The 15,304-nt window shown below is 35.3% G+C and overlaps 2 protein-coding genes across 2 annotated transcripts; one reads left to right on the top strand and one right to left on the bottom strand.

Moving 5' to 3' along the window:
• Nucleotides 1-777: 777 nt before the first annotated feature.
• On the bottom strand, nt 778-3,645 carry LOC148835959 (rab-like protein 3). The gene is made up of 5 exons (XM_088913109.1): nt 3,602-3,645; nt 2,418-2,568; nt 1,834-1,905; nt 1,404-1,442; nt 778-843 (listed from the first exon to the last, which is right to left on the bottom strand). The coding sequence occupies exons 1-5, from the start codon at nt 3,643-3,645 to the stop codon at nt 778-780; spliced, it is 372 nt and encodes a 123-aa protein (XP_088769235.1).
• Nucleotides 3,646-4,487: 842 nt separating this feature from the next.
• LOC148835958 (granzyme B-like) lies at nt 4,488-11,649 on the top strand. Its single transcript, XM_088913866.1, has 5 exons — nt 4,488-4,542; nt 6,383-6,530; nt 7,818-7,959; nt 8,400-8,660; nt 9,004-11,649. The coding sequence occupies exons 1-5, from the start codon at nt 4,497-4,499 to the stop codon at nt 9,157-9,159; spliced, it is 753 nt and encodes a 250-aa protein (XP_088769992.1). The 5' UTR covers nt 4,488-4,496; the 3' UTR covers nt 9,160-11,649.
• The last annotated feature ends 3,655 nt before the right edge of the window (nt 11,650-15,304 follow it).

Here is a 15,304-nt window from a genome sequence, read left to right as displayed (position 1 = left end):
TTTTGCTGTATGCTTTTTATATACAGTATATACAGGATTTTCTATTGTATTTTTACATTTTTGGAACATTTAATCTTATATGTTACGTATTTTTAATTTTGGAGCTAGGATGTTGATCACTACGTAGCAGATTTAATGATAAGGTTGATTTGGAAACTATATGCTGTTCTAATATATTTGTGTCACAAAAAGCCACACAGATGACTCAGGAAAAATATAGCCCACCTGTATTAAGGATAAAAACATGACAAACTGCTTCTTTTATCTAATGTGAAACAACATCTAAAATACATTTAAAGTAAATTAACTGGAAAAAAATATTTTGATGAACCGAAATGTTCTTTAGGTTCAATAACTTAATGACCTTTTTAGTCATCAGTACTTCAGAATTTTGTTTTGGAAAATTGTTTTGCCATGTCTTCAGTGTGCTTCGTCACATTCCACATATGAATTAAAGACTCCCTTCTATGGAAACATAAGGTGCTGAAGCAACACTACTGAATCAACCAGAAAAAGACCATTATTGCCCGCTGCCTGAAAACCACTCCAAAAGGTAAAGACTATGAAGGGAATTTCTCTGTTGGGGTGACATGGCTCCTTGCATATCTGCTTTAAACATTGTGATCTTTCTTCCACAGCAGAAAAACGGTTGTCACTCAGGACACTATTGTACCTCTGTACCAAAGGCAAAGGCCATTCTACCCAACCAGGAGGCACAGTTTTCAAGTCAGGGTCTTCAGAACTGCTAGGCCCAGTATCTGCACACAAATGGGATGGTCAGTCGTTATGAAGGTTCTTAAAGCCTCCTGCTCCAAAATGCTTCCTGTCTGAGAAGCCACTTATCTGTGGAGGAAGAGACACAGATATAACTCATTTAAGCAACACAAACAGTTCAGTAAGAAAAAATTCATACTGTACATGTTTTTTTTGTTGGTTTTTGTTCTGATACTGTCATCTATTTCTGTATGAATCATAATAAGGGTATTTAAAAGGGACAATAGGGGGCTCTTCTTTACACAAAGGGATGTCAAAGTCTGGAACAAGCTACCCAGCCAGATCTTGAAGCAGGTACCCTAACATCTTTTAAAAAAAATCCTTTATAAGATCTTCAATTAACTAAAAGCAAATACATAAGCAAAACTGAGAGTGTATAATCAAAGAAGATGATTCTTATCTTTTTATTAATTCTATTATTTTGACTAGATCAATAACTGTCAAGCATAGCATTGAAAATCCTGAAGGCTTGTATCTTCACCCCTTGCAAAGCAATCAAAGTTTAAGTAGAATAGTAATTTAAATCTGGCTATGTTCTTAGAGGAACACACAAGATAAGGAATGCACTTGGGGAAAAAAAGCCTTTCATTTTAGATTTCTTTAGCAGAATTATCATAAGCAAAACAAACCTGGTTTCCATCCCTTGTGAAGTATCTTTTTTCTATTACCTGAAAAACATAAGCAAATGTAATAAAAGTATTAATACTGAATAATAAGTCTTTGTACATGGACTAGGTACATCCAAATATTGGCAAAGCTCTATCACTCTGTATTTAATAAATGGGATATATTGATACTGCCAAAACACCCGATTGTCTTAATCCACGAGTGGGGAAGATCATCATAGGCAAATGCAATGCCTTTTTAAAACTGCATCTCAAGACATATTCTTCGAGTTGGTTTTTTACTTCCATGAACTGCCTTATGGCCAATTCTTATGAAAAAGACCATGACAGACGGCCATGCTCCAATACAGACTAGCTTTTCTGCACAATGCCACACAGTCAACAAGCTGATACTACCCCATTTCTGCTGCTATTCTCATACAGAGAAACTTACCTTGTCAAAAAATCTGCTTAATTTTACAGCATTTGATGAACCTGCAGCTAAATACCTTGGGTTAGTGCAATCCTGTTAAAAACAGAAATAGAAATAAGAGTTTCCTACACCTACATTTTAAAAACATTAAATTAACAGTGATTTATAAGGAAGGACAGTTTTTGCCGTGATCCATAATTTACAATGCTATTGAAGGAAATGTGAGGAGCAGGACACTAAGACTATCTAAAGGCTCTGACAGACTTCACAGCATTATTGCTTGAAGGACAAAGACAGAAAGGCAAACTCCAAACCAAGAAAATAACTTACAATAAAAAATATCACATTTTGGAATACAACTTATGTGCAGGACATTTTATTATGCATAAAAATGAATAAAAGAGTACTGCAATATATGAAAAACCATCACATCATTGGTTCACTATTGCACTATTTTTCACACATATGAAACCTAACAGTCTCAGAAAAAAAAGTAAAATTATAGAATGTGCACAGTTCTCTTCAGAGATGATTTTGGAAATGTTGCTGGTTAGGACCTACAATGTACAAAAAAAAAACAACAGCTACAAAGGGAAAGTACATACCAGATTTATTTCCTCAGCATTAAAATCCTCAGCCAGAAAAGCAGTCTTTGTCAGTACCTCATTATGCTTGTTCTCTGGAATCTGGTCAAACTTGGTCCCAATGACCAGCAGAGGAACCTGATTTTCAGCAAACTGCTCTCGGTCATAATCACTGGAAGTAGAAGCAGCGACAGAGAAAGAAAGGAACTCAAAGTGTAAAAGAACTTCAGATTTTTTTTAAGCAAAGGAAGCAAAACAACAATCAAGTAATAACAAGCTGAATTAAAAAGTAACATCATTGCAAGAGAAAAAGGATGAAAATGACACTGGGACAGAAACAGTCGGAAGAGTCGACCACAGTTAGACCAAGGAAAAACTGGCCTGGATTCCAGGACAGAAGATAATACAACCAAGAACAAGGTTTCTTGTAAGGTGGTACAATGATATCAGCCTGCACACAGCAGTCAGAAGACAGATGTTTGTGGATAGATCATATATAGCAGGGAAGGGCAGGGGTGCACAGGGAAATGCTGCAGGCACAAATTGTCCTGCTCATGAACTGAACACTTGGAAGAAAGAGTGTCAAATGAGAAAAAAGTATGGATAATTGGTAAAATCTAAAAGCTAATTTTGTCAATCGCTATGGCAATTGATCATGTTCGATGTACTCGTTTCTTTCAGCTGCATATTTAATTGTTTGAGTCTTGGTTTGATGAGAGGCTAACCTGTTGTGGTAATCTTGATTTTAGATCTCATTAATTTGACAAAGGTTGACCACTGATGGTAGGGTAGCACAGTCGAGGATCTCAGAATTAAGTCTTTTGCAACTTTAAACTTTACAATTTGTTTTGTGGACATAATTGCAACATGTAGATAGTATTTAAGGAATGAAATTATGAAGATAAGAAACAAGCCTTTAAGACAGAACAAGGGTAAGATTTTGAAATCATGAATGAGATCTGGACATCCCTGTACTTTCTGTGAAACCAGCCTCACACCACAAGACTGACAAGAAAAAATACCTTTTTAAAATCAAAATTCAGCTTTTGGTAAATTTAACTACTGAAGCAAGATTAGCTATTGCATGGAACACTGCTCATCCCAGACGTGCATTTAAGTTTTTGCATTTTCATTGCAAAGAAAAATTAGTGTTTACATAATAAAAGATTAGAAGAATAATAGAAGAATTATAATTATTATCTGGCCTCATAACTGGGGGTTTGTGGGTACAAGCCTCTGATGCAGACATTGCTCTTGTACCTTAAATGAAGCACTTTTCCCCATTTGCTCCAGTCCACCCAGCTGTATAAACAAGAACTGGCATAGCAGGAGTATGCCCTATGAAGGACAACACATGCAGGAGTGGAGTCTTGTGAAGTAAACAGAGAGCAATCTGTCTGCAAAAAGAAAATGACTGCTGTGTTGATTTTCAAGGAAATTGAATTGTAGGTGTATTTTGTAAAACTCTTATTATTGCTGGTATTAAATTGTTTTTGTGCAATAGAATATTTTTCTTTGATTAAATTTTCCATTTTGTGTTCAACCTGTTACTTTATTATCATGCTGTCTGTGTGGAGTGTTCATGTTCTCCCCATTTTTCTTGGAAAATTGTTCCTGGAATAAGTGAGCATGTGTTTGTATCTGTATTTGCCCTGTCCAGGGTGTATCCTGCCTTGTGGCCATTGCTTGCTAGGTTAGGCTCCAGTGTCCCTGCGATCCTGTACTGGATGAAGCTGTTAGGAATGGTTGCACTATTTTGGACTAATGAAGCTGGACCATATGCAAAGTAGTATTTATTTGAGTATTTAATCAATGAGTAAATGGTCCCTTCCAGTTAAATATACTGTATTGCACTACCCTGAATTCCAAATTGTCTTAAAAACTAAAATGAATAGAAAAAAACAATTAAAAGGTTAATTATTGGAATTTCCCTCTTTTCTTATAAGGTAAAAGGTATATACAGTAGTTAAACCAAGCACTACATCAGTTTTGGTTTTTAAATGAATTCATTTGACCAATGTTTCCTGTTCAGTGCATATAAAAAGGCTGGCAAAGACCCTCAGACACTGGTGGTTTTTGTGTACTGTCAATATACTCATAATGTTCCAACTCATCATCTTTCTCCTTGTCCTGAAGACTCCAGCAGGTAAGACACCAGCACTTCCCGCAAGTTCACTCAATATTCATAGAACAAGAATTATTTTACAATCAAATACTGTACGATCTAAGTACCTCATGAAAAAGAGACACATTAGAAATCCTGGCTTTGAATTTTCTTTTTTCCAGAGCCTTATACAGTATGTGGAAGTATGAAAATGTGTTAAAATTTCTAAATTGTATTAAAAGCTTATGTACTGATGGTTTCTAATATTTACAATATCTGCTCCATGGAAACATAGAAATGATCACACTTCATCAAGGACACGGTGAATGGTTTGTACATGTCAGTGATAATCTAAAAACAGAAAATTATTGCTACAATGATTTTCAGGAAAATTGAATTACATTTTTTTTAAAACCCTTATTACTGCTGCTATTTAAATCTTATTTGCGTAAGGAGACTAGTCAGCCCATCAGGAAGCTGTAAGGGTTTGAGGTAGCTCAAAGTGTTTGAGAAAGAGTTTATAGAATGTTGGTCCAAATCATCCTTACCTTTTGGTATTACGATATGTAATGGTAGTCCAGGTATTAAGAACTTGAAAAGGTATTAAGGGAAATTGGCCAGAAATTGTAAATAATTGTAAACAGTAAAGAGAAAGTGGACAGGATTGTTAATTTTGCTAGAAAAAGAATTGGGCGACCATAGAAACAGCTTGATGAGCTGTATTAAATTGCAGTTCAAAAGAAAGTTCAGCTTATCATTGATGACCCCTCCCACCCTGGTCATTCCCATTTCTAAATGCTACCTTCAGCAAGGCATCTAAAAATGCCTGTGGCCAAGAAAAGTGTATACAAGAAATGCTGTATTCCCTGGGTTCGGTATATTAAACACGACTATACATTATGCTTGTTTCCTGTGGGGAGCAATTGGATTTTGTGTAATGATAGTATAATATGGGTAGAGCAAGTCTGTGTATACAGTTCTTATTGTTGCATGTCCAAGACTATTGTTAATTTTTAACGTGAATTTTGTTTATGTTGTGCTTTTTTTTGTAGTTTTGTATGGTGATGTCCAAAACAACTTTTAACACCTTTGGATGGGCAATAATGTTATAGCTCATTTTATCTAATGCAGATTTTTTTAGCTGTTTTTCTGTTTCTTGATTATTTGAGCAGTCAGTGCATTCATCTCTTATCTTTATATATACAGTACAGTGGTAATGATGAATGTCACCACATTCCATAAGGATAAGAAAATGAAATAAATTATAATTGTTGAAATATTGGGAATAAACCTAAAAAATAACACAATTGTGAGTGTGTTTCTGAATTTTCCTTATAACACCTAAGCCCACAGACATGAATTTACTGAGGAATTTTACTGAAGATTTTAGGCGGCTTTAGATCTCAGTAATGTTTATCTGGGGGCCATTATCTCATGCATATATGTCAATCAAATTAAACATACAGTAACTATATTGTGAGCCTCTTGTATTTTCGTATTCTCTTTGACAATTTATTTGACTAACTTAGGGATTGGTACTTCTAAAACAAATTCTCATCCATATTGAGGTTTGTACAGTGTCAGGATAAAGGGGCAGGAATCTGCAATGGTATATTGCAATTTGCCATTCTGTGGTGCCTTGATAAATTTCAAAGACTAATAAGATAGCTGTTAATTTTTTAGTGGCATTTAAAATGAACCGAAAATGAGTCAATACGTTCTTATTCAGTTTAAAGCACTTCTTTTAGTTCTGTGTAAGGTTAGATAAAGAATGCTGAAGGCCTTTCCAACTCTGCCTAATTTAGCATTAAACTACAAGTAACTTGCTTTTTTATGTGTTGAACATACTAACATTTCATCTAAGACTCTCAATCTTCTAAAGGAGCTTTTGACAGTTATGTTATTGGAGGGGAGACTGCAAAACCACACTCCAGGCCTTACATGGCATCACTACAGAGGGATGGCCATCACATCTGTGGAGGATTTCTGATCCGTGAAGACTTCGTTTTGACAGCTGCACACTGTTATAAGTGAGTTTTAATCATTCTATGAAAATGTCTTCAAGTTTGATTGTACAAGTTTATAGAAGACTATGAATCTGAAGAAAAAATAATATTATTCAAAGAATAGTTTACTGTCACATAAAACATCCATCATTATATTTTATAACTGCTTTATCCAGTTCAGGGTCACAGGGAATACTAGCACTTATCCTGGCAAGCAATAAGCACAAGACAGGATATACTCTGGACAACACGCCAATCGAACACAGGGCACACACAGACACAAACACACAGATTCACACTGGGGCTATTTTTCCCAGAAACCAATTAACCTACTAGTACATCTTTAGACTGTGGGAGGAAATCCACATGAACACCAGTGGAACAAACACATTCCACACAACACCCCAAGAAATTAACCTAGGGCCACAGAGCTGCAAAGCAGCAGTGCAAACCACTGTGCTACTGTGCCACCTTCACATGAAATATCAGTATAAAAATGTCAACTGGCCAAGCATCAGGTCTTTTGCTTGTTGATTAATAGTCATCTGTGAGACTTGAATTTTGGTCATTTTTGTGTCAGTCCAGTGTTCTGAGCTCTCTTTAAGCTTCAGACCTTTAACCTTTAACAAACTAAGAACATGGCACATGTTCGTGGAGAAAGAACAGCAACAGACATTATCATTTTAAACCAAACCATGCGGTCACCATTTTCTTTTTAGTAACAAAATTTAGTTTATTTTTGTTAGATTTACAGGACATTTCACAAGCATGGCTGCCATTTTGACATGATTCATAACTGAATTATAATTTTATATCTGACTAAGGTTATAACTGCACCTTGAGCAAATCTGCTATTTCTAATATAGCAGATTGTATGTCTGATTGTAATAATTATCCAGACAGTTGAATTTGATGTTTGGCTGCTTTGTAAATACACACTCACCATTCCCTCCCTCCTTCATCACTCCAACAGTAAGACCTGTATGTACACAGTGTTGGGAAAAGGTTTTAAAATGAAAAACACGTTAGGGAAATCATGTTGAAAAGCAATGTTTAATATAGCTTGTGTACATTTCCATACACAAGGAACATGTAATTGCAATAGATTGCATTTTAAGTAATATTAAAGAAATAATTTTAAATTATTAATTAAAAACATAACCATTCCTCAATACACTTTTAAATGAAATGGTAAATTTATTTTGTGAGAAAGTGAAGTTGGAAGCATATGTGGTTCCAAAATAAGCTTACATGAATCCAAGTTCCTTTAATTTTATTTTTTAACACCACTGTTTTCTCTGTTCCTTTTAGCAACATGCCTCTGACTGTGGTTTTGGGTGCCCACGATATAAAGAAGGAAGAGAAATCGCAGCAGAAAATTGGAGTGAAAAAATTCTATAAACATGGCTTACATTCGTTAAGCCCTTTAGACTTTGACTTAATGTTATTGAAGGTACGGTACCATTAGCTTTCCACATTTAAAGTTTTTTTTCACCTGCGAACATACTTCATCTGTCTCATTAACTGTTTCATTGGGTTATTTCAGTGTTTATTTTATAGTTTTTAACACTCAAACGACACAGTTATACAGTGTCATAGTTATTAAAATGTTTCAACATCAAAACAAATGTGTACATGTTCAGGCCAACATTGAGTTAACATTAAGCCAGAAAACTGGTTTCAGTCTTCACTTTGAAATGTTATGTTATAGATAAGGTACAAGGTAATACAAGGTAATAATAACTATTATATTCCAACAACACAATAAATATAAAATTAAGATGAAATAAAATAAAGTTTTATGTAGTACTGTTTTTCTTTTTCATACAATTTATGTAAAGATGAAATTTTTCTTTGGTGTTACAGTATTTCTTCATTCTGCTTTGTAACTAGCTCAAGGCAAATGCCACACTTAATGAAAATGTGAAACTACTTACACTGCCAAAGAAAGAAGTTAAAGTTAAAGTTAACACCAAGTGCTCTGTGGCTGGCTGGGGCAAGAAAACTGCGAACGGGAATGGCGAAAGTGTTCTGCAAGAAGCAACTCTCACTATTGAAGACAATAAACAATGCAAGAAGATTTGGCAGAGATACTTTAACAGCAAAAATATGCTGTGCACACATTTCAGAAATGGAAAAAGTGGGGTTTGTCAGGTAGGTAACATACTTTTGGAAATCATCTTTATATTAGGGAGTATAAGGAAAGATCGTTATGAATGAACCAAATCAATGACATGCACATTAAGTTTACGTGTCCATGTATAAGCACTTTACTTCAATTATTTGCAAATCTGTCCCCTTAATTTTCTTCACTTTGGTCTCTGTGCAGAACTTAGGAATTCCCGTAATGACAGTGACTTCTTGTAACACAGTAGAAATATCTTTTCAGTGAAGAAAGTGGGAAGGAACAGAGTTCTTTGACTCATTCTAGAGACCAATACATTAAACTGACTTTTATTATGTGATTGTACTCATTTTGTTTATTGCTTTGTTTCAGGGTGACTCGGGAGGACCCTTGATTTGCAACACTACTCCTGAAACGTTAGGAGTGGTTTCATACTCTGGACCAAAGTGTGATGATTCCAGATATCCACATGTCTATATGAAAGTTCATAGTTTCCTAAAATGGATAAATGAAAAAATGAAAAATTAAACATCTGCCCTGTTGAATTTGTGCCTAATCTACGACAAATCCAGTGAAAATCACATTTTTCCTATCTTTCTCTTTTTTTAGGTATTCTGAGTTGCTGAGATAGAATTATTATTTCTAAATTCTTTTTTTAAATATTTCGCTTGACAGAATTAAGTTGCTAGCTGTGACAGACTCCAGCTCCCCCATGACCCTGAATTAAATAAAGCAAGAAAGAAGATGAATGGGTAGATATCATAATTTACTGGTGTAATGTCAATAAATACAATTACAGTATATTTCATATTTGATGATTCTTTTGATTGCTGTTTTCTCGTAGTCCTTATAACATATCAAATTATATTTCCTGTCCCTGTAAAAATATATATTCCCAGGAAGTGGCAAATCAAATTCTTCTACTAGAAAAATAGAGTGCAATGCAAGATTACACCCTCATATTAACAGGAGTCTACTGCAAAGTATACAAAAAGAACAATTCTGAGACATTTTCCTTTTTATGATAGGAAGAACTAGGAAGGTTCAGCATGAGAGAGTGAAGGAACACAGGGACAAAGGGTTTTGATTTAAACTAGAAATATTGGCTTTACATTCAGTGACCTTAATTTCAAAGTTATGCATCTGCATCTGTGACTGATGGTTGTGCTATGTACATCACTAACAACAGTGGCAAACCACAACACATTTTGGTGTGCACACTAGTAATAGACTAGTAATGTCTTCATTACTTGACTTGGAATGCTTTGCTCTTTCGGTAATACAGTAAAACATGTAGATGTTTGTATTTCAATTTGATCCATTTGTAGCACCAAAGAACTGTAAGGAATAAAAACAAATTTTGTTTTTAAGAATTCAAGGGAGGAAAGTAACACTTATTAGAACCATTTAAAATGTGTACTGTGCTTCCATGTACAAATACATGAATACAATTATTACATATTAAGAAAAAAAGTTTCTATTTTAAATGAATATTCAAAATACATTGCAATTAGATATATTTAAAAACAAAACTCATAAAACAGATAATTGGTGGCTGCTGCATATAAGTGGAAACAGTTAAATAGTCTAAGACTTGAAATATTACATTTTTAATTCATCTTCACTGGTTTGGGAATGTCCATCCATCAGCTGGTATAATATGAATATGAGTATTCTATCCAATTCGTTATATCAGCTTTCTACAAAATAGCATTTGAAAGGTGAAAACTTCACTTAATTAAAGTCATTTAAACAATATAGATGTGCTAAAAATAACTTAGGAAAGTAATGGAAAAAGAGTCATTTCTGGAGAAGAATTGTTACACATTTTTCCACTGAAACCCACTTGGCTTCAAGCAGTGGGAAACATCTGAATGCCCCTTCATTGTTCAGAGTTTAAAGGTGTAAAATGGAAAATTATCTGTTGTTATTTTTTAAATGAACCTTTTGACCACAATTTCCTGCTATGTATGCGTAAACGTAGTTGAAACATTTGTAAAACAAGCTTTCTGCTCCTTGTCCAGAATTTGCAGTCTTGTAAATGTCCATCTTTTCCCATATCCATGAGATCAGACTGACTCTCATAATGCAGGAAGCATTCACAAATCATACTTAAAAAAAAATGCAATACCAATAAAATAAAAAAAATAAAAGCACATTTGAACTGCTGACCCCTGCTTTCCGCTTTTTCACCAGATGCACTAAAAATATCATTATGCAAAACATAGAGCTTTTAGTTGTTTCATGTGCTTTGCCGACTATCTTATAGTAAGTGATGTTTGATGTTCTTATAGTACATCTCCCTGTGGCTTTTTTAATGGTTTCAATACCCACTAAATTGTAACCACACTGCTGAAAAATAGAAACTAATTCGATATAAGGAGGTAGACGGATGGTGCATGACACCACACTTTCAAACACTTATTTTTTTATTTCGGCATCTAAGCAACATTGAAAGTTATAAGCACATAGAAACGGCTTTACAAAGTTTACCGAGACACACACACAAGTGATGTTATATTTCAGGGGTGATTTACATTAACATAATTACAGTATATGAATAATTATGATGTGAATATTTAATAATTGGAAAAATAATGGCAGAAGTAAATGCTGTACAGGCACACTGAATAGTAAAAATGAAGAAAAAAAAAACCACAATGTTTAAACTGCAGTGTGCTAAATACTGTACCTGCTTTTGTGGCAAGTTTGGTCAACATCTATCCACAGTTTGTATTTTATGGCAAGATGTATTACAGACCATAAAGGGTTTTACCATGACCTCCTTTTGGTTTTTTCTCTGTTATGACCTTTTATCACCTTGTAGTACATTAAAAAGTAAAAACGGAACTCCAATGGTGGGGGTGAGAGCTTCGAATGCCATTTTGTTTTAATCTGATTTTATTGAAAGAGTAAAACATGAGGAATTTTCTCAGTGCAGAATCCTGAGCACCTAGAGGAAACCCATACAAGTAACACCATACAGTGGTGTGAAAAAGTGTTTGCCCCCTTCCTGATTTCTTATTTTTTTGCATGTTTGTCACACTGAAATGTTTCAGATCATCAAACAAATTGAAATATTAGACAAAAATAACACAAGTAAACACAAAATGCAGTTTTTAAATGAAGGTTTTTATTATTAAGTGAAAAAAAAAATCCAAACCTACATGGCCCTGTGTGAAAAAGTGATTGCCCCCCCTGTTAAAACATAAATCAACTGTGGTTTATCACATCTTTGGAAAGCTGAGTTCAATATCTCTAGCCACACCCAGGCCTGATTACTGCCTCACCTGTTCTCAATCAAGAAATCACTTAAATAGGACCTGCCTGACAAAGTGAAGTAGACCAAAAGATCCTCAAAAGCTAGACATCATGCTGCGATCCAAACAAATTCAGGAACAAATGAGAAACAGAGTAATTGAGATTTATCAGTCTGGAAAAGGTTATAAAGCCATTTCTAAAGCTTTGGGACTCCAGCGAACCACAGTGAGAGCCATTATCCACAAATGGCGAAAACATGGAATAGTGGTGAACCTTCCCAGGAGTGGCCGGCCGACCAAAATTACCCCAAGAGCGCAGCGACGACTCATCCAAGAGGTCACAAAAAACCCCACAACAACATCCAAAGAACTGCAGGCTTCACTTGCCTCAGTTGAGGTCAGTGTTGAGGACTCCACCATAAGAAAGAGACTGGGCAAAAATGGCCTGCATGGCAGAGTTCCAAGACGAAAACCACAGCTGAGCAAAATGAACATAAAGGCTCGTCTCAGTTTTGCCAGAAAACATCTTGATGATCCCCAAGACTTTTGGGAAAATACTCTGTGGACTGACGAGACAAAAGTTGAACTTTTTGGAAGGTGTGTGTCCCATTACATCTGGCGTAAAAGTAACACAGCATTTCAGAAAAGGAACATCATACCAACAGTAAAATATGGTGGTGGTAGTGTGATGGTCTGGGGCTGTTTTGCTGCTTCAGGACCTGGAAGACTTGCTGTGGTAAATGGAACCATGAATTCTGCTGTCTACCAAAAAATCCTGAAGGAGAATGTCCGGCCATCTGTTCATGACCTCAAGCTGAAGCGCGCTTGGGTTCTGCAGCAGGACAATGATCCAAAACACACCAGCAAGTCCACCTCTGAATGGCTTAAGAAAAACAAAATGAAGACTTTGGAGTGGCCTAGTCAAAGTCCTGACCTGAATCCGATTGAGATGTTGTGGCATGACCTTAAAAAAGCAGTTAAGGCTCGAAAACCCTCCAATGTGGCTGAATTACAACAATTCTGCAAAGATGAGTGGGCCAAAATTCCTCCACACCGCTGTAAAAGACTCATTGCCAGCTATCTCAAACGCTTGATTGCAGTTGTTGCTGCTAAGGGTGGCCCAACCAGTTATTAGGTTTAGGGGGCAATCACTTTTTCACACAGGGCCATGTAGGTTTGGATTTTTTTTTTCCTTAATAATAAAAACCTTCATTTAAAAACTGCATTTTGTGTTTACTTGTGTTATCTTTGTCTAATATTTCAATTTGTTTGATGACCTGAAACATTTCAGTGTGACAAACATGCAAAAAAATAAGAAATCAGGAAGGGGGCAAACACTTTTTCACACCACTGTAAGTGCAGAATTGAACCCATGACTACAGCATTCCAAGGCAGCAATGCTAATCACTGTACCACCATGACAATTCCATAAATATTTAAGATTATTATTTAACTGGTTTGCTTACTTTTCAATTGTGTGAGGAAAGAAAAAAGGTCATTTCTCATTCTGAAGTACAAAACAAAATACTGTAACACCATTTTTTTAGCTCAATGATATTTTACAGTTCAATGATTTAGCATAAATCAGGTGTTAAAACAAATAAGGTAAAACCTACTTTAAAAAAGAGGTTTGACACCAGATTGCATAGTGAGAAATTGCATTTTATAGCAATTTCCTCTGTGTTCAGGAATTTTTCAAAGAGTGATTTTGTTGTTTCTGGCACAAAAGCCTTACTTTTTTCAAAAGTAACAGAATTTCAGCTACACATGAGAAATAAGAACTTCAAAAATTAAAATTGCCATACCATTATTACTGAGTAGCCTGGACAAGCTAAACAAGATTAAGACTGGTCAGCACTGGAGACCTAAAAGAAAAATCATGGTTCTGTAAGAGGTGTAGGGTCAGTAGCTGACACTCTTCTCTCTAGACTAGACAGGTTTCCAAACCAATTGCCAGTTTGGTGACAGGGATGTATAGAAAGTGACATCCTTCAGATGAAATATTAATCAAGGCCCTGACTACTTGTGGTTATGAGTTATCCTATGGCATTAGTGTTAACTGCCTAAATGCTACTCCAGGCTTCCTCAGTCTGGCCTACATACATTTTTTCCCACTTCGTTCAAATAGTTACATTTTCATCGATTTAAAATGAATTAGCTGACACCTCTACACCTAATCTACTGTGTTAGCTGGTTTCTGGTGCTCCTCATCCAGCCAGCACACAGGAGGAGCTGATCTCAGTGGTTTTCAGTGGTTGATAAAGTGTGTATGATCCTTTATTTAAAATACTTTGTAATGAAACATGCTGTACAAATTTAAGAAATGATGTATTTAAATACCATTATGTAATGAAATTTAATATATATTTGACATTATTAGTTACTAATGAGGGCTTTATGGTGCAGCACTGGGGCCCTGGCTTCAATTCCTGGGGTGCTATCCGTAGAATCTGTGTGATTCTATGTAAATGCACACAGTTGTGGTACTTCCTCTTGTAATTCTTTACCCTCGTAACTTATTCAACATTTTTACTACTTTGGATTTTCTCATTACACTAGCTTTTAAATCTTACACAATACACAATATTATAATCAAACCTGAAGGAGGCTCCACGGCCGAAACGTTGTGTTTACTTTCTTTTCTTTTCAGCATGGAATAAACCCGTTACCTGTTCCTTTGCAGCCTACGCATGCTGACGCAGCTCCCCACCTGAACTATATTATAATATTGTACCACATTCAATTGCCTCACAGTGAATCTATCTTCCTTTCATTAATTATACTATTTAGTTTTTTTAAATTAAAGTGTAGAGAGACTTTTCTGTAAACACTGAAATATCAACATTTAATACTATGCATTTAAAATTTGAGACTGTTTTTTTGTTTTTTTTTAACAAAATCCAACAATGCAGGCTCAATTTTCACACTTGATTAGACTAATAGAATGATGTGAAAGACTTTCAGTTTCACAGGGCATTCTTATTATGACACAACATCTTGAAAAAAAAACTCCAGCTGTAAAAACAACAGCAAAAGAACAAAGTCATACATTTAACCATCAGTCTTTCAAACCTGCATACACAACTCGCTAACAGCAGTAGTGCAGTTTTATTTATGCATGCTATGCATTGACAGCACTGCTTCTTTAAATACCTTCCTGTTGGTTTATTGTTTCCTGTTTTGCAGACATTACATTTGCAGAAAAATGTTTTTCAAGTCTTTCTGGTCTAAACAGACTTCTAATTTCAATTAATATAAGGTCTATAGTACATAAAGTATATAAGTCAAAGTTACCAGCGTACACGCTCGTAACTACGATTACTTGGTCACCTGAATTATTTCCAGTCATGTTCTTGTAGGTAAAGAGTTTGTCAGCAAAACACACACAAGCAGACTCTGCTTCAGATGCTGTA

The sequence above is a fragment of the Atractosteus spatula genome, chromosome 4 (assembly GCF_055471065.1).
Source record: "Atractosteus spatula isolate fAtrSpa1 chromosome 4, fAtrSpa1.hap1, whole genome shotgun sequence".
In the NCBI taxonomy this organism is placed as follows: Eukaryota; Metazoa; Chordata; class Actinopteri; order Semionotiformes; family Lepisosteidae; genus Atractosteus; species Atractosteus spatula.
The sequence above is the reverse complement of the archived record's forward strand: the minus strand, read 5'-3'. Positions and strand labels throughout refer to the sequence as shown.